This window comes from Coregonus lavaretus (assembly GCF_964263955.1).
Source record: "Coregonus lavaretus genome assembly, chromosome: 2".
NCBI classification, from domain to species: Eukaryota; Metazoa; Chordata; class Actinopteri; order Salmoniformes; family Salmonidae; genus Coregonus; species Coregonus lavaretus.
The window spans coordinates 62541520-62562074 of record NC_139989.1 but is presented as its reverse complement, the minus strand read 5'-3'; the positions used below and the strand labels follow the sequence as shown (position 1 = coordinate 62562074).

Genomic DNA, 20555 nt, shown 5'->3' with positions numbered 1-20555 from the left:
CTCAGCTCAGCTTCTTATCAGACTTCTTGAGGTAGTGACCGTTTCTTCTCCTGTTGTCTTTCGCGGCAATGGTATCTCTTCTTCTGTCACTAACTTCGGGGTGCAGCGCATATGGTTCAGTGGCGCTCATCAGCGCCATCTACCGTCGGGGAGTTTGAAAAAAGGAACGAACGAGTCTCGGCCGATTTTTTTTGCGTGAGAAATTGGATGTGTGGCGTGAGTGTGTGTGAAAACAGGCAAAAACGTGTGTCACACGGCGAAAGCGTGAGAGTTGGCAGCTCTGGATAACATGTTTGTAATATGCTACTTACCTTTGTATTATTAGCGCTACTCACATAATCCATGCATCTGTGCACTTTATTCCATGGTAGTTTTTGTAACAGGCCTGCAGGAGGATCCCAATGTAAATACGTTGTTAAACTTATTTGTGTTATTCTCAATTATTTCAAATGCATTGGTTCCACATGTGGGTTGAATTGTGTTTTTAAATAGTCAAGTAAATCGTGAATAAACCAGGGCATTCATTTGGTCGGATTTATGGCTTCCGACTTCACGCCCAATAACTACAATGAGGTTGGCACTTGTCAGACCATGGGAAACATCCGGTGCATGTCGTGTGAAACTTTTAGGGCCCAAACCAAATGGACGTAGCCTCTGTTTTTTTCTATTTATGTTCTTTTTTGTTTTGTCCTGACCTGCACTGTTAAATAATTCCCACATGGGATGGGAACCGGAACTCCACATATTTTTGTAAAATAAACCAATGTGACCAAAAGCCAATTCATGCTTGATCTGAAAATGTGGTTGGTGTGACGCAATTGCGGAGCCTCCATAGGCATGCATAGGCCAACTTGAGCTCTGTACTGCATCGCCATCCGCCTCCCAAAATGTGTAACAATGTGGAGGGCTCCATATAGCTCCGCATTGATATGATTGTTTTGACCGTAGGTTGGGGCGGGATGTCCTGTATATACACAATATCACTTCCTTGACAACTTCCTTCACAACAGCTCTGCGCTGCTCGGCGAAGGCAAGAAGTATGAATGTCCTGACTTCTGCAGAGGCCGTATCACCGTAAATGCTGTAGGCCTACGGCTGCCACGGTTCAAATGCTTTCAAGCCTCCTAGTGCTGGGCCAACCTTACAGGCTTTATCAGAACATACGCCACACACACACACAAACCACAGCCTTGCATGAATGGTTCACTACTGTAGTGCTCTATCCAGCTATAGCCCGTGGATTACATTAGGTACATTCTGCTCTGATAACCAGCAGTAGGCTTTTATACCAGATATGAGATAGCCTTTGGGTTTTATTCTAATACCACCATCATCATTCTAGATTTAATTTAATGACCTGAATGTATTAATTGCATCGTCTTCACTGTAGCCATATCCTTTTCCACTAGGCTATACATTCTTGACCGCAGCTGAATTTGCTATTTCTCAGTGATATTAGACAATAGAATATAGTCGCTCAGCGCCCCGGTAAATGGTTTAAAACCGGTCATGCACGCACTGTGTTTTGAAGGGCGCCATCGTCACACGGTCTCGTGCCTTGGATGAGTGCGCGGCGCGCGCAGTCCCGTCAGAAAAAGCCGCTTGGGGAGCCTACTTGGAATGAACCTACCAGTGAGCGCGCCTCCGAGAAGTTAAAACAGCTGTCTAGCTGCGGAACACGACACGGGACCATGGAGATACTGAGATAATGCTACTGTTATGCCTTGTTCTGAGGGCAAAGAGTCCAGGGAAGTAGTTTTGTATTGTTTATCCTCCTGCGCTACATTGCAAAGTGTTGTCCAACAAGAAGTCGCAGATTCATGATTTGTTTTTGTATAGAACCGAGGATTAGGCTACTGGCGGGGTCTCGAGTTCTCGAAGGAGATTTTAGTGGTTCGAAAACACTTTTTGTAAGCAGGAATGGCCACGGCACGGCTGGACTATATCGCTCCATGGTGGACCTACTGGCTGCACAATTTCCCCCACTTCAACTTCACCTTCCAGCCTGTTGACAACACCTTCAGACCCGGGGAAGAGAGCTACCAGCAGGTTGGTACCTACCACCCGCTGCGCGTAAAGCACGGCCACGGTTCTCTTCTAGACTAGAGAGAGGGCTCACTGAAAGACCCTCACTGACAGGCCACGTATCTAGGCAAATGATCTGAAAAATACTTTGTTGGTCAAAGATTTAGCAATTTATTTGGAAAGTAAAATATATATTTTGTCTTTAGCAGAATAATGTTTTGAATTTTCTTACGTCATTTCCCACATTGCTATAGGATGTATTTTCATCCGCACCAACTTTGCACAGTTTAACTTTGAATAACGTGAAGACACTTTATTCCATCTATTCTCTGCTATCATCACTGTGGCATGTTTCAATGGGACGTAGGAAAATAAAGTTATGAGCAGAGTGGACACATCATCACATGAAATCACATCCGTTTTAGTATTGACATCTCCAGCTGCAAAGTGCTGAGTGTGCCCATCTAGCCTGGTTAACGTCTCCATTAAGCTAGTACATTCTACTACTTGCCACTCCTGTCTTTGGTAAATGAGTGGCAAGGAGTGGAATGTTAGCTAAAAAAGACTGGTACCCAGACTAGTGCCCATCTGGCTGGTTGGTTGTTTGTTACCACCCCTAAGTGTCTGAGTCTGGGGATGTTCCAGGTTGTCTTCTTTATTGCAGTCATGCACCGCAGATGAATATGTATTAAGCTTCTCAGAGTAGGAGTGCTGATCTAGGATCAGCTCCCCCCGTCCATGTCATCCTATTCATTGTGATCAAAGGGCAAAACTGATCCTATATGGACACAGGACCATAAACTCCTACTCCAGAACACTTGCTAGACACAGCCCCATGTCTCACTACACCTGGAGAAGAGTTTAACATGTCAATAACCACATTACATACCATAGCAGTGTTCTGAGACGTGAGCTGTGCAGCGTGACTGCATAAAGACATCCTGGAATGCAGCCACAGTGTCAGAGAGCAGGGGCACACACAGGGATGATCACATGACCTGGAGCCTGGCCTACATGTTCCTCCTCTACACGCACGCACACCCACACACAGACACACACACACACACACACACACACACACACACACACACACACACACACACACACACACACACACACACAGACACACACATACACACACTCACAGACAGATCATGAGCTGCATAACACTGTTACCACTGCATAACACGGTTACCACTACATAACACTGTTACCACTACATAACACTGGTTACCACTACATAACACTGTTACTACTACATAACACTGTTACCACTACATAACACTGTTACCACTACATAACACTGTTACCACTACATAACACTGTTACCACTACATAACACTGTTACCACTACATAACACTGTTACCACTACATAACACTGGTTACCACTACATAACACTGTTACCACTACATAACACTGTTACCACTACATAACACTGTTACCACTACATAACACTGTTACCACTACATAACACTGTTACCACTACATAACACTGGTTACCACTACATAATACTGGTTATTACTACATAACACACATTTACATATTTGTTCGTACTGGTCCCCCGTGGGAATCAAACCCACAACCCTGGCGTTGCAAGTGCCATGCTCTACCAACTGAGCCTAAAGGGACCACTATTTAACACTGGATACCACAACATAACACTGTTTACCACTACATAACACTGGTTACCAATGGTTACCACTGAATAACAGTGGTTACCACTACACTCCAGACTAGAGACAAACCTCCAACAAGTGCTTTCTCTCCAAACCTTCTGGCTTTGGCAATTATCTGTCAGACTGTACTCAATTTGTGATTTCTGATGGTGTTAAGTCTAGTTTCCTGGATATTACAAAAGGTGTACCGCAGTGGTCGGTACTGGAACCTGATATGTTGACTATTTATTTAAATAATATTGGTCTATTTGTTAACTTGTAATATTCATCTGAATGCAGACGACACTGTTATGTATGCCATTGCCCCAACCCCCAACTGTTGGCCAGGCTATGTTAGAGCTGCAATCTGATCTTGTTACTTTACAGAAAGGGCTGGTTGGTTTATAACTTGTACTTAATGTGGGCAAGACTAAATACAATGCATTCGGAAAGCATTCAGACCCCTTCACTTTTTCCACATTTTGTTACGTTACAGCCTTATTCTAAAATGGATTAAATAAAATGTTTCCTCATCACAATACACCATAATGACAAAGCAAAAACCGGTTTTTAGAGATTTTTGCAAATGTATTAAAAATAAAAACCAGAAATACCTTATTTACATAAGTATTCATACCCTTTGCTATGAGACTCGAAATTGAGCTCAGGTGCATCCTGTTTCCATCGATCATCCTTGAGATATTTCTACAACTTGATTGGAGTCCACCTGTGGTAAATTCAATTGATTGGACATGTTTTGGAAAGGCAAACACCTGTCTATATAAGGTCCCACAGTTGAGAGTGCATGTCAGAGCAAAAACCAAGCCATGAGGTCGAAGGAATTGTCCGTAGAGCTCCGAGACAGGATTGTGTCGAGGCACAGATCTGGGGAAGGGTACCAAAACAGGTCCCCAAGAACACAGTGGCCTCCATCATTCTTAAATGGAAGAAGTTTGGAATCACCAAGAGTCTTCCTAGAGCTGGCCGCCCAGCCAAACTGAGCAATTGGGGGAGAACGGCCTTATTCAGGGAGGTGACCAAGAACCCGATGGTCACTCTGACAGAGATCCAGAGTTCCTCTGTGGAGATGGGAGAACCTTCCAGAAGGACAACCATCTCTGCAGCACTCCACCAATCAGGCCTTTGTGGTTGAGTGGCCAGAAGGAAGCAACTCCTCAGTAAAAGGCACATGACAGCCCGCTTGGAGTTTGCCAAAAGGCACCTAAATGACTCTCAGACAATAAGAAACAAGGTTCTCTGGTCTGATGAAACCAAGATTGAGCTCTTTGGCCTGAATGCCAAGCATCACATCTGGAGGAAACCAGGCACCGCTCATCACCTGGCCAATACCATCCCTACGGTGAAGAATGGTAGTGGCAGCATCATGCTGTGGGGATGTTTTTCAGTGGCAGGGACTGGGAGACTAGTCAGGTTCGAGGGAAAGATGAACGGAGCAAAGTACAGAGAGATCCTTGATGAAAACCTGCTCCAGAGCGCTCAGGACCTCAGACTGGGGCGAAGGTTTACCTTCCAACAGGACAAAGACCCTAAGCACACAGCCAAGACAACGCAGGAGTGGCTTTGGGACAAGTCTCTGAATGTCCTTGAGTGGCCCAGCCAGAGCCCAGACTTGAACCCGATCGAACATCTCTGGAGAGACCTGAAAATAGCTGTGCAGTGACACTCCCCATCCAACCTGACAGAGCTTGAGAAGATCTGCAGAGAAGAATGGGAGAAACTCCCCAAATACAGGTGTGCCAAGCTTGTAGCGTCATACCCAAGAAGACTCAAGGCTGTAATCGCTGTGAAAGGTGCTTCAACAAAGTACTGAGTAAAGGGTCTGAATACTTATGTAAATGTTATATTTCAGTGTTTTATTTTTAGTACATTTGCAAAAACCTGTTTTTGCTTTGTCATTATGGGGTATTGTGTGTAGATTGATGAGTAAAAACAACAACAATTTAATCAATTTTAGAATAAGGCTGTAACGTAACAAAATATGGAAAACGTCTAGGGGTCTGACTACTGTACATGTTGTTCTCTAATTCTCTCAAAAATGTTTCAGATGGACTACATATTTATTCATTAGATGTTTCTCCCATCAATCAGGTTACCACCTATATATATCTGGGCATTTGGATTGACAAAGACTTCATGTTTAAAAAACATACGGATGAACTAGTTCATAAGCTAAGATATAAAGTGGGCTTCTTTTTTAGAAATAGATATTACCTCTCTCTAAATAGCACAAAGCAGATTGTACAGTCAACTTTCCTACCAGTTCTTGACTATGGTGACACCATTTACCAGATTGCAGCAGCCACTACTCTTAAACCTATGGATGCCGTCTACCATAGCACCATTCACTTTATCACAGGTGACAGTTTTAATACTCATCACTGCATCCTGTATCAGAAGGTTTTCTGGTCCTCATTAAAGTCCTGTAGATCACTTCATTACTCCCTTTTTGTTTACAAAGCTCTACTACACAAGCTTCCGACTTACCGAACTTCGTTGTTAAAGTATAAAAACATGAGATACCAAACCCGCTCACAGGTTTGGTTAACTCTGGAGGTTCCTCTGGTCTACACCGAACTAGGTAAATCCGCTTTTAGTTTTAATGCACCTCAATGCTGGAACCAACTGAAAAATACATTGCCCAAGCGGCAATAGAGCATCCAATTGCAATGTAAAATACTGATTGGGGAACTACTTTCTGAGGAATGTGGCTGTTTTTCTAGAATGTTGGTATTGTGCTGTAATTTAGTTGGTTTTGCATTGTATTGATTCGATTTTGTCTTGTGAATTGTATGTATTGTAGAGTTCGTCAATTTTTGGCATCTCTAAGTACCTATTTGAAAATAACTTAAGCTCAAGTTATCTCCATGTGTCTCAAATCAAACACGAAAGTCCCATTTTATGTCCACGGTAACCAAGCAATTAGCTGAAGTCTAAACATGTCACAAAACACCTCTTTACTGACTTTGATGTGGTAAACCACATTTCAGAATGATGGTCTAAGCTGTTAGCATTCACAACCTGGTGATTGTGTCAGCATCCATCATCACTTCTCTGTGTGTGGGGTGTTTGTGAATGCTGCTGTTGTGTGCTGGAGTAGTGCTATACTACTTTAGTGTGTGATACTGACCTGTGTTACTGAATAGACAGGGCAATGGAGGTAGTGTAATAGTCTGTCCTCTTTGATTAAGGCTACATTATGTGTAACAGCATATTCTGTCCTCTTTGATTAAGGCTATATTATGTGTAACACCATAGTCTGTCCTCTTTGATTAAGGCTACATGATGTGTAACACCATAGTCTGTCCTCTTTGATTAAGGCTACATGATGTGTAACACCATAGTCTGTCCTCTTTGATTAAGGCTACATGACGTGTAACACCATAGTCTGTCCTCTTTGATTAAGGCTACATGATGTGTATCACCATAGTCTGTCCTCTTTGAATAAGGCTACATGACGTGTATCACCATAGTCTGTCCTCTTGGATTAAGGCTACATGATGTGTAACACCATAGTCTGTCCTCTTTGATTAAGGCTACATTATGTGTAACACCATATTCTGTCCTCTTTGATTAAGGCTACATGATGTGTAACACCATAGTCTGTCCTCTTTGATTAAGGCTACATGATGTGTAACACCATATTCTGTCCTCTTTTATTAAGGCTACATGATGTGTAACACCATAGTCTGTCCTCTTTGATTAAGGCTACATGATGTGTAACACCATATTCTGTCCTCTTTGATTAAGGCTACATGACGTGTAACACCATAGTCTGTCCTCTTTGATTAAGGCTACATGATGTGTATCACCATAGTCTGTCCTCTTTGAATAAGGCTACATGACGTGTATCACCATAGTCTGTCCTCTTGGATTAAGGCTACATGATGTGTAACACCATCATAATATCTTCTAAAGCAGTTCTGGAACAATGGGACCATTTTAGATAGAGAGGTGGGATTGAGGACAGAACCCAGAATACGATAACTTTGTTGACTTGTACAGTTGAAGTTTGAGTAGCAATTTCATCTTACTTTCCAGGTCATTGTTGTAAAAGAGAATGTGTTCTCAATTACTTATATGGTTAAATACAGGTAGTTGCATTTATTTAGACATTATGCCATCTACAATTGGTTTGATAAGTAATAATAAATTACACTTTAGTTTACGCTGCTAGGCATTGCCTGGATCTGCAACCTTCGTCAAAACCGTGTTAAAAAAATTATGCCATAACCCATAACTTGATCAGTCAAATTGAATCAGGGAAACAGAAGGTAGCATCCTGTTAAGGTTCTGTGGAGACAAACAGTACCTTGTTAGAGTCATGAAACCATGCCAGGTAGGAGTGTGGAAAAACATGGATCCATAGGGCTCTGGTCAAAAGTAGTGCACTATATAGGGAATAGGGTGCCATTTGGGACAAAACCATGTTTGGCCATGGGGTTTGTGTGATTTCAGGCCAAAACACCATGGTTCCACTTCAGTTCATGACTTTTTGAACTCCTCTACGCTCCAAACGACGGGCTGAACTCAGTATTATTTGTGAATGGCTTCTATCTGCAAATGGCTGTGTGTGGTTGTGCTTGTGTAGTACACTGTGTTTTATAACTTTCACCACCTTTCACCAAAATGAAAGGTACAAACTTCAGGTTGACCTAATCTAAAAAACAAATATATATGCCTACAGTATACCCCCCATACTATATGTTCTGCTTGCTGTTCTCTCTATCTATCTCTCTCTGTGTCTCTCTCTCTCTCTCTCTCTCTCTCTCTCTCTCTCTCGCTCTCTCTCGCTCTCTCTCTCTCTCGCTCTCTCTCTCTCTCTCGCTCTCTCTCTCTCGCTCCTTTCCTACCCTGGCTATCCCTCCATCATTCAGGCTCTGAGGGTAATCTCAGTCAGGGAATCACTAGACTGTTTTTGAGGGAGACCGCTTCGTCACCTGACGTTGAGGTAAAATTCCAACAGCCTCTGATCAGTGACTGTTTTCCCCCTAACACCCTAACTCCTGTGTGGATCAGTTGGTAGATAGTTATTATGATATTAATAGCATTAGTCCAAGGGGCCCCAGGTATCTCTTAGACCACCAATACCAGGTCATATTCATTAGACACCAAACTGATGAACACAGAGAAGGAGAACCTAGACTTGTCCAATGAGAAACCTTCATGTTGATATTTTTTTAATGACTTGCTACTTTGTGCCCTACTGAACACGATCCTGGGGTGTATTCAGTGAGCCTTGCCCCCCCCCCCCCCACCCCCCCCCCTCTCTCCCCTCCTCTCTCGCCCTATCTCTGGCTTCACACAGAGAGCTGCTAGTGATGATGATTGATAAACCAAACGTGACTTTTGACCCAGTATATCTTTTCATATTAGTCTCAATTGATTCCAGTGGCTCCCTTTCAGAGTGGGGTCACTCTACACAGTAGTCAATCACAGGGCTTGTATCAACACAGGACCTGACGTGATAATATATACTGGTTGTCTGAAGAAATGGTTGTTTGCAAATAAGTTATCTCAGTGTGGCAGTTGTATTTTTCCTGTTATTAGGAAATAACACATTTATTATAACATGCTCATCTCTCCCTCCCTCCCTCCCTCCCTCCCTCCCTCCCTCCCTCCTCCCCTCTTCCCCCCCCCCCCCCCCCCCCCCTCCTCCCTCCCTCCCTCCCCCTCCTCCCCAGTCTCTGGTCTTCCTAGCCTGTATATCAGCCGCTGGACTAGTCCTGAGCCTCCTGCTGCTGTCTGTCTACCTGACCAGTCTGTGCTGCTGCAGGAAGAAGGATGAGGAGGAGACCAAGAGGCCTGACGCCTGCTGTGTCTCCTGGATGGCTGTCATCACTGGACTCATCCTATGGTGAGTAGTATTACTGGAACTGTTTGTATCTAACAGTACTGTATTACAGTATTAGTGCCACATGGACCTTTCTTCAGTCTGTCCTGGATGTGGTTCATCCTATGGTGAGATGTGTTATCTTTTAAGGGAGTATGCAAGGCACAGACGTTCGCTTCACCGAGCCAAGTTCCACTAGAAGCAAACCGAACCTAGTATGTGTGGCGCCTTTAGTGTCTAGATCATGGTTCTACAACTCTGGTTCTGTGAGAGTGTTGTAACACACTTGGTATAGCTAATCAAGGTGCTGGCGAGCAGCTAATTAGTAAAATAAAGTGTTCTAGATTAGGGTTGGAGTGAAACTCTCCAAGAGGGGAATTGGACAACCCTAGACCGCCCGCCTGTGTTCTTGGAAAAGGCTTTGATGTGATCTTTGACCTTCAGGAGTTGACCTCTGACCTCATTAACTCACACACACAGGCTGACATGCTGCTATGGTGGTGAGAGAGAGACCCAGATGGTCATTCAGTGGGAGAAATCTGTTGACCTTTCACCTTTTGGCCTGATCTACTTTGGCCCACGATGTTGTAGACTGAGGTCACTGTGACTGACCATGTTCCCTGATGACAGTCCTGATGTTGTAGACTGAGGTCACTGTGACTGACCATGTTCCCTGATGACAGTCCTGATGTTGTAGACTGAGGTCACTGTGACTGACCATGTTCCCTGATGACAGTCCTGATGTTGTAGACTGAGGTCACTGTGACTAACCATGTTCCCTGATGACAGTCCTGATGTTGTAGACTGAGGTCACTGTGACTGACCATGTTCCCTGATGACAGTCCTGATGTTGTAGACTGAGGTCACTGAGACTGACCATGTTCCCTGATGACAGTCCTGATGTTGTAGACTGAGGTCACTGTGACTGACCATGTTCCCTGATGACAGTCCTGATGTTGTAGACTGAGGTCACTGTGACTGACCATGTTCCCTGATGACAGTCCTGATGTTGTAGACTGAGGTCACTGTGACTGACCATGTTCCCTGATGACAGTCCTGATGTTGTAGACTGAGGTCACTGTGACTGACCATGTTCCCTGATGACAGTCCTGATGTTGTAGACTGAGGTCACTGTGACTGACCATGTTCCCTGATGACAGTCCTGATGTTGTAGACTGAGGTCACTGTGACTGACATTGTTCCCTGATGACAGCCCTGCTCTCATTGTGTCTAAAGCAGACTACACTATGCACTGTCTACTCTACACTATCACTACACCACATTACACTACACAATCTATTCAGGTGTCCTGGGTTTGCACAGCACAGCGTCCATTGAGGCATTATCGTTTGTCCTGTGAGATTGTGGTTTGCAACATTCACAATGTGCAATTGTGTATTGTCTCACTGCCACAAGCAAAAGTCCCTTTTTGGATCTGTATGTAGGGCTGCCCACCTCATCACTATAGGACCTGTAGGGCTGCCCGCCTCATCACTATAGGACCTGTAGGGCTGCCCGCCTCATCACTATAGGACCTGTAGGGCTGCCAACCTCATCACTATAGGACCTGTAGGGCTGCCCACCTCATCACTATAGGACCTGTAGGGCTGCCCACCTCATCACTATAGGACCTGTAGGGCTGCCAACCTCATCACTATAGGACCTGTAGGGCTGCCCACCTCATCACTATAGGACCTGTAGGGCTGCCCACCTCATCACTATAGGACCTGTAGGGCTGCCCACCTCATCACTATAGGACCTGTAGGGCTGCCAACCTCATCACTATAGGACCTGTAGGGCTTCCCACCTCATCACTATAGGACCTGTAGGGCTGCCCACCTCATCACTATAGGACCTGTAGGGCTGCCAACCTCATCACTATAGGACCTGTAGGGCTGCCCACCTCATCACTATAGGACCTGTAGGGCTGCCCACCTCATCACTATAGGACCTGTAGGGCTGCCCACCTCATCACTATAGGACCTGTAGGGCTGCCAACCTCATCACTATAGGACCTGTAGGGCTGCCCACCTCATCACTATAGGACCTGTAGGGCTGCCAACCTCATCACTATAGGACCTGTAGGGCTGCCAACCTCATCACTATAGGACCTGTAGGGCTGCCCAACTCATCACTATAGGACCTGTAGGGCTGCCCACCTCATCACTATAGGACCTGTAGGGCTGCCCACCTCATCACTATAGGACCTGTAGGGCTGCCAACCTCATCACTATAGGACCTGTAGAGCTGCCCACCTCATCACTATAGGACCTGTAGGGCTGCCCACCTCATCACTATAGGACCTGTAGGGCTGCCCACCTCATCACTATAGGACCTGTAGGGCTGCCCACCTCATCACTATAGGACCTGTAGGGCTGCCAACCTCATCACTATAGGACCTGTAGGGCTGCCAACCTCATCACTATAGGACCTGTAGGGCTGCCCACCTCATCACTATAGGACCTGTAGGGCTGCCCACCTCATCACTATAGGACCTGTAGGTTCCAATTATAGGCTAATATCTTATAGCAATATGCTTTATTGTTTTTGGAAAGTATTCAGTATTTGGAGTAACAATTCTTTATTCAGTGTAATGACATTCCCCAGGTTAAAACATTACTATACACAGTGTTAATATAAACATTATGAACATCTTCCTAATATTAGGTTGCAGCCCTGTGAATGGCACAGACATACACAATCCATCTCTCAATTGTCTTAAGGCTTAAAAATCCTTCTTTAACCTGTCTCCTCCCCTTCATCTACACTGATTGAAGTGGATTTAACAAGTGGCATCAATAAGGGATCATAGCTTTCACCTGGATTCACCTGGTCAGTCCATGTCATGGAAAGAGCAGGTGTTCTTAATGTTTTGTCTACTCAGTGTCCATCATTGGTCATTAAATGTGTGTGTAAATAGACTGAAGTACTCTTAATAAGCTGATAATGTTTAGCAGTATACAGACACCCAATAGTGAATGAATGTTATTAGAATAAAGGGCCTCTGACTCTTCAACGACAACACCTCCATTGATTGTTTAGTTATCCTGGGTTATCATCCATCTCGGACTGTGAAGTCAAAGGTGAATGTGATCAAAGTTAATCACATTTGGAGCGGGACCTTGCTTTTTTGTTCCAACCAAGCCTCTTAGTTTAATTCGGTGATAAAGTCAGTTCTTAGTAATCTAATGACAACAGTAAGAGACAGTCATCATCGATTCTATATGAGATGAAGGGTCACATTGTCACGGTTTCGGCTGAGGCTGCTCCTTCTCCTTGTTCGGGCAGGCTTCGGCGGTCGTCGTCTCCGGAGTACTAGCTGCCACCGTTCTATGTTTCGATGTTTGATTGGTTTTTGTCTGTTTTGTTACACCTGTTCCTTGTTAGTGTTAATTATGCGTCCTATAAGTTCTCTTGAGTTTTGTCATGTGTTGTGTGTAATTGTTCGTTGTCACTGTGGGATGCTAGTTCGTTTTTGTCTCTCTGTTCGGTGTAGTAGAGAACTCCGCACTTTTGTGCCTTTGTATGTACTTTACCGGTGTGCGTAAAGTTCGCTTGCCTGCCAGGTTGTATGTAGCCGTGTTTGGCTTGTTCTTTTTGTCTTCACTAAAGACGTCAGTACGAAGCCTCTGTGTGTCCTGCGCTTGATTCCACACCACTTCTACACTCAACTGTGACAGAATTACACACCTTTACTATGGAATCAGCAGGAGCAGCCGCACCTACCGAGATTATTGAGGAGCGCCTTCGTGGACAGGAGGACAGGATCAACCAGATCGGGCACGCTCTGGATAGGGTGATGAACACCCTCCATCGATGGGAGGCCAGCGGGGTACCCACGCCCCCACCTACCACACCATCACCATCGGTCAGTCCACCTGTCCAACTTCCGGAACCCAGTGGGATTCGGCTCTCGCTCCCGAGGGCGTACGACGGCACCGCGGCCCTCGGGACACGAGAGCGTTTCCGCCCTCATCTCCTGTCTCACCGGCAAGGCGTTGGAGTGGGCCAACGCCGAATGGAGGAGGATAGACGCCGCAACGATCACCTATGCGGAGTTCTCCCGCCGCTTCCGGGCAGTGTTCGACCATCCACCTGAGGGGAAGGCGGCGGGGGAGCGTCTATTCTACCTCCGGCAGGGGATGAGGAGCGCTCAAGAGTTTGCACTGGAGTTCCGGACTCTAGCGGCAGATGCAGGGTGGAATGAGCGGGCCCTCATAGATCACTTGCAGCCTCAGGGAGGACGTCCGTAGAGAGTTGGCGTGCAGGGACACCACTCTTTCGTTTGACCAATTGGTTGACATGGCCATTCGGCTAGACACCCTGCTCGCCACCCGCGGACGTCCTGGGTGGGGGTCGCCCATTCCACCCTCCAGCACCTCCGAGCCGAGTCCTATGGAGCTCGGGGGTGCTGGCGCTAGAGAACGGAGGAGAAGGAGCCCGAGGGGGGCCGTCCCCTGCACCAACTGTGGCCGTGGAGGGCACACCGCGGCTAGGTGCTGGGGAGGGTCTCCTGGAGGACGAGACAGCAGGCCACACATTGGGGAGTCCTCCCAGGTGAGTAGGCGCCCCACTTACCCAGAGCTTTCTGTCGTGCACATAACCATACCTGTTTGTTTTCCACAGGTTGCACCTCGTTCCCAGCATAAGGCGCTAGTAGATTCAGGCGCAGCTGGGAATTTTGTAGATCGTAAATTTTGTATAGAGTTAGGGATCCCTCTCCTACCGGTTAATAATCCCTTCCCTGTACATGCCCTAGATAGCCGTCCGTTAGTATCCGGGTTGATCAGGGAGGTCACAGTGCCACTTAGGATGGAGACGCAGGGGGGTCATGAGGAGACGATTCAGCTATACCTGATTGACTCTCCTGCGTATCCGGTGGTGCTGGGGCTTCCCTGGTTGATTACTCACGATCCTACCATTTCGTGGCGAGAGAAGGCTCTTTAGGGGTGGTCTGCCCAGTGTGTGGGGCTATGTCTGGGTGTTTCCGTAGGGGCGACCTCGGTGAAGAGTCCAAACCAAATGCCCGCAATGCATGTTCCCCCCGAGTAGGAGGATTTAGCACTCGTGTTTAGCAAGGCGAGGGCGGCGCGATTGCCACCTCATAGACAGGGGGATTGTGCGATAGACCTCCAGGCAGGAGCTGCGCTCCCACGGAGCCATGTGTATCCTTTGTCACAAGAGGAGAAGAGGGCAATGGAGACATACATTGCCGAGTCTCTGAGACAGGGATACATACGGCCCTCCACTTCCCCTGCGTCCTCGAGCTTCTTTTTTGTGAAGAAAAAAGATGGAGGTTTGTGCCCGTGTATCGATTACCGCGGTCTCAATCAGATTACTGTGAAATATAGTTATCCACTCCCTCTGATTGTGACTATGACGGAGTCATTACACGGGGCACGGTTCTTCACAAAATTGGACCTCAGGAGCGCATACAACTTGGTGCGCATTAGAGAGGGCGATGAATGGAAGACAGCATTTACTACTACCTCGGGTCATTACGAGTATCTCGTCATGCCATACGGGTTAATGAATGCTCCATCAGTCTTCCAATCCTTTGTGGATGAGATCTTCCGGGACATGCAGGGGCAGGGAGTGGTCGTGTACATAGACGATATTCTAGTGTACAGTTCTACCCGAGCCGAGCATGTAGCCCTGGTGCGCCGAGTGTTGAGGAGGCTGTTGGAGCATGACCTGTATGTCAAGGCAGAGAAATGTCTGTTCTTCCAGGAGTCGGTCTCCTTTTTGGGTTATCAGTTGTCCGCGTCAGGGGTGAAGATGGAGGTTGACCGTGTGTCAGCCGTGCGTAATTGGCAAACCCCAACCACAGTGAAAGAGGTGCAGCAGTTCTTGGGCTTTGCGAATTACTACCGGAGGTTTATCCGGGGTTTTGGACAGGTGGCAGCTCCCATAACGTCCCTTCTGAAGGGGGGTCCGGTGCGCTTGCGGTGGTCAGCTGAGGCGAACAGGGCTTTTGGGAGACTGAAGGACCTGTTTACTTCGGCTCCGGTGCTGGCGCATCCGGATCCCGCTTTACCATTCCAAGTGGAGGTGGACGCGTCAGAAGCCGGTATCGGGGCCGTTCTCTCGCAACGATCCGGCACACCACCTAAACTCCGCCCCTGTGCTTTTTACTCGAAAAAGCTCAGTCCGGCGGAGCGAAATTATGACGTAGGGGACAGGGAGCTGTTAGCCGTGGTACAGGCCCTAAAGGTGTGGAGGCATTGGCTTGAGGGGGCTCAACACCCTTTTCTCATTTTGACTGACCACCGTAACCTGGAATACATTCGGGCAGCTAGGAGACTAAATCCTCGCCAGGCTCGGTGGACTATGTTTCTAGCCCGGTTCGTGTTTAAGATCACTTACATCCCTGGGTCCCAGAACGGGAAGGCAGACGCCCTGTCTCGGCGGTATGACACAGGAGAGGTCCGTTGAGCCCACTCCCATATTACCTGAGTCTTGTCTGGTGGCACCGGTGGTGTGGGAGGTCGATACGGAGATCGAGCGGGCGTTACGCACCGACCCTAGCCCTCCACAGTGTCCGGTGGGTCGGACGTACGTCCCGCTCGAGGTCCGGGATCGACTCATTTATTGGGCTCACACGTCACCCTCCTCTGGGCATCCAGGTATTGGCCGGACAGTGCACTGCCTTAGCACAAAGTACTGGTGGCCAACGTTAGCCAGGGATGTGAGGATTTATGTCTCCTCCTGCTCGGTGTGTGCCCAGTGTAAGGCGCCCAGACACTTGCCCAGGGGTATGTTACAACCCCTGCCCGTTCCACAACGACCCTGGTCTCACCTCTCGGTGGATTTTGTTACAGACCTTCCCCCCTCACAGGGGAATACCACCATCCTGGTCGTTGTGGATCGGTTCTCGAAGGCCTGTCGTCTCCTTCCCATGCCGGGTCTTCCTACTGCCCTACAGACCGCTGAGGCTCTATTCACCCACGTCTTCCGGCATTACGGGGTACCCGAGGATATAGTGTCTGATCGAGGCCCCCAGTTTACCTCCAGAGTCTGGAGAGCGTTTATGGAGCGTTTGGGGGTTTCGGTGAGCCTTACCTCGGGTTACCACCCGGAGAGTAATGGGAAGGTCGAACGTGTCAACCAGGATGTGGGTAGGTTTCTGAGGTCGTATTGCCAGGGCCGGCCGGAGGAGTGGGCGAGGTATGTTCCCTGGGCCAAGATGGCACAGAACTCTCTCTGCCACTCCTCCACTAAACTAACTCCTTTCCAGTGTGTGTTAGGGTACCAGCCGGCTCTGGCACCTTGGCATCAGAGCCAGATCGAGGCCCCTGCGGTGGATGAGTGGGTGTGGCGCTCGGAGGAGACGTGGAACGCTGCACACATCCATCTGCAGCGAGCCATCCGTCGACATAAGACGAGCGCCGATCTCCACCGCAGTGAGGGGCCAGTGTACGCACCTGGAGATCGAGTCTGGCTCTCGACCAGAAACCTGCCCCTCCGCCTGCCCTGCCGGAAGCTGGGTCGGCGGTTTGTGGGGCCTTTTAAAGTCCTGAGGAGATTGAACGAGGTGTGTTACAGGTTACAACTGCCAATTGATTACAAGAATATTAACCCCTCGTTCCATGTGCTCTCCTCAGGCCGGTGGTAGCTGGTCCACTCCAGGACTATGAGATAGAAGAGACTCCTCCGCCCCCGCTGGACATCGAGGGGGCTCCGGCGTACACTGTTCGGTCCATCCTAGATTCGAGACGCCGGATGGGGGGTCTCCAATATCTCGTGGAGTGGGATGGGTACGGCCCGGAGGAGCGGTGCTGGGTGCCGAGGAGGGACATCCTAGACCCGTCTCTTCTGACCGAGTTCCATCGTGGTCATCCCACGCGCCCTGCTCCGCGTCTTCCTGGTCGTCCTCGAGGCCGGGGTCGGCGCACGGCTGGAGCCGCGCGTCAAGGGGGGGGTACTGTCACGGTTTCGGCCGAGGCTGCTCCTTCTCCTTGTTCGGGCAGGCTTCGGCGGTCGTCGTCTCCGGAGTACTAGCTGCCACCGTTCTATGTTTCGATGTTTGATTGGTTTTGTCTGTTTTGTTACACCTGTTCCTTGTTAGTGTTAATTATGCGTCCTATAAGTTCTCTTGAGTTTTGTCATGTGTTGTGTGTAATTGTTCGTTGTCACTGTGGGATGCTAGTTCGTTTTTGTCTCTCTGTTCGGTGTAGTAGAGAGCTCCGCACTTTTGTGCCTTTGTATGTACTTTACCGGTGTGCGTAAAGTTCGTTTGCCTGCCAGGTTGTATGTAGCCGTGTTTGGCTTGTTCTTTTTGTCTTCACTAAAGACGTCAGTACGAAGCCTCTGTGTGTCCTGCGCTTGATTCCACACCACTTCTACACTCAACTGTGACACACATCCAGAGTAATAGAATCTAGTAATTTTATTTCTATGGTCACATCGACAGTGTTCTTACCAGTGTTCTGGAGACCACAGCCGTTATGCAGTATTCTCAGAGTTATGGAGACCACAGCTGTTATACAGTGTTCATCATGATTCTTCCTCCCAATGAAAGAGAACAACAAATGATTCCTCCTCTCGATGAAAGAGAACAACAAATGATTCCTCCTCTTGATGAAAGAGAACAACAAATGATTCCACCTCCCAAAGAAAGAGAACAACAAATGATTCCTCCTCTCAATGAAAGAGAACAACAAATGATTCCTCCTCCCAATGAAAGAGAACAACAAATGATTCCTCCTCCCAATGAAAGAGAACAACAAATGATTCCTCCTCCCAATGAAAGAGAACAACAAATGATTCCTCCTCCCAATGAAAGAGAACAACAAATGATTCCTCCTCCCAATGAAAGAGAACAACAAATGATTCCTCCTCCCAATGAAAGAGAACAACAAATGATTCCTCCTCCCAATGAAAGAGAACAACAAATGATTCCTCCTCCCAAAGTGCTTGATTGAATTGGCGTTGGGTTGAGCTTAATCTTGTGACAGAGCTCTAAGTGCTGAGGGGTAATTGAGTTATTTAGCTGATAACATTCCAGGGGGGGCCAGCCCAGCTCTGATTGGTCTCACTTACACCAAACCTGTTGTAGTGCTAAGTGCTATGGCTTGATGATGCTTAGCCTAACCAAGGAGAGCGTGTTAACTCTTGAATGTCTGGGCTCTGGACAGCTCTCTGTTTCCTATGGAAACATGACTTCATTTTAATTTTAAGCTCACAATATTCAGCATACAACCCCCTATAGGAAATACTATCTTAGTATTTTAAAATGCATATGTTTTTTATAACATTCACATTTTAGTCATTTAGCAGACGCTCTTATCCAGAGCGACTTACAGTTAGTGAGAGCATACATTTTTCATACTTTTATCTAACGAGCACTGTGTTAACCCTTCACTGTCTGAGGCCAGACTGCAAACGTGACTTTGTGTTGTAACTTAACAGATTCACAGAGCATTCAGCTTACTACCGCTATAGGAAATTATATCTTAATATTTCGAAATGCATATGAAAAATGTTATTTTACCAACAAGTGCTGCGTTAACCCTTTTCTGTCTGGGCTCTGTATGGCTTTCACCTTTCCTCTGTGCAGCTAGTCTAGTAAAAACTTTACTATTGTTGTGATATAACTAAACAGGCTCACAGCCTGTTCACTTTGGGTGACTATCAGTTTCCCTTTTCTGCAGCCAAGCCAGACTGGAACCTTTGTCATGTGACTACTAACAAGACCCCAGTGTTCTGTTTACTGCTCCCAAACAGGAAATACTATACTATACCATCACAGTCATATGTTGTTCAGTAATCAGTTAACTCCTTTTCCTCCATATCCCTGGCAAAACAGTCATAAACTTTTATGGTCCATCTTCTTTATGGCTTTTGAAGTATGTTTTATGGTGTTTATTTAAGTAAGCATTTCACTGTGAAGTCTACACCTGTTGTATTCGGTGCATGTGACCAATAAAATTGGATTTGGTTTATATAATGTGGTTGCTGTAATATGGGAAAACCCTACTGACACTAACACCTTAATGACCTCCGTCCTCCACCTCTTTGCTACTTACATTCTCTACAAGGAACTGTGTGACTGGACGCTCTGTTCTGGTCTTAAATGCGGTGCTGTTCTTGTTAATGTGATTTGGGAACGTGGTTTGGTTTTGTGTACAGGGTTATTTTCAGATGTGGTCTTCCATGATGTTAGCTCCTCTCATCTGGTGGCTGAGTTGTTGGACAGGAGACTTCTATTTGAATGTTGACTTGGACGGAAATGGTGTCCTTAATGCGTTATAGCTAGTAGGGTTAGTGCTGGGCTGGAACAAAAGTGTGCACTGCGCGTTGCAACCCCCAGGACTAGTGCCCACTGGTAGCCTGTTGTTTTTATATTGTCTAATGGTTTTATTATAACCAGAAGACTTTAATCCAATAACGTGTCTTTCTATTCCTCTGTCCTTTGTTTTATGAGTCACAGGGTTTGTATGATTGGATGATGCCACCGGACAGTTTCATGTTATTATATCATATGTTATTAGATTATATTACCTGTTATCATTCTATTACTCTCTCAAATGGAATACATCACTCTGATTAACTTGGACTGTTGGATCATTCAACCAGCCCTAACATGTTAGATGGTATGGGTGGAGGTAGTGACTGTTGGATCATTCAACCAGCCCTAACATGTTAGATGGTATGGGTGGAGGTAGTGACTGTTGGATCATTCAACCAGCCCTAACATGTTAGATGGTATGGGTGGAGGTAGTGACTGTTGGATCATTCAACAAGCCCTAACATGTTAGATGGTATGGGTGGAGGTAGTGACTGTTGGATCATTCAACCAGGCCTAACATGTTAGATGGTATGGGTGGAGGTAGTGACTGTTGTATCATTCAACCAGGCCTAACATGTTAGATGGTATGGGTGGAGGTAGTGACTGTTGGATCATTCAACCAGGCCTAACATGTTAGATGGTATGGGTGGAGGTAGTGACTGTTGGATCATTCAACCAGCCCTAACATGTTAGATGGTATGGGTGGAGGTAGTGACTGTTGGATCATTCA

General features: G+C 46.8%; 1 protein-coding gene across 1 annotated transcript in view; it reads left to right on the top strand.

The window, feature by feature from the left end:
* The first annotated feature begins 1836 nt into the window (after positions 1 to 1836).
* Positions 1837 to 20555, top strand: part of LOC311106170 (protein tweety homolog 2-like) — a 127772-nt gene continuing 109053 nt past the window's right edge. The window contains exons 1-2 of the mRNA XM_084148491.1: positions 1837 to 2049; positions 9386 to 9558. Coding sequence (XP_084004617.1) covers positions 1921 to 2049; positions 9386 to 9558 — 302 coding nt within the window. The 5' untranslated portion in view covers positions 1837 to 1920. The remainder of the gene's footprint in view (positions 2050 to 9385; positions 9559 to 20555) is intronic.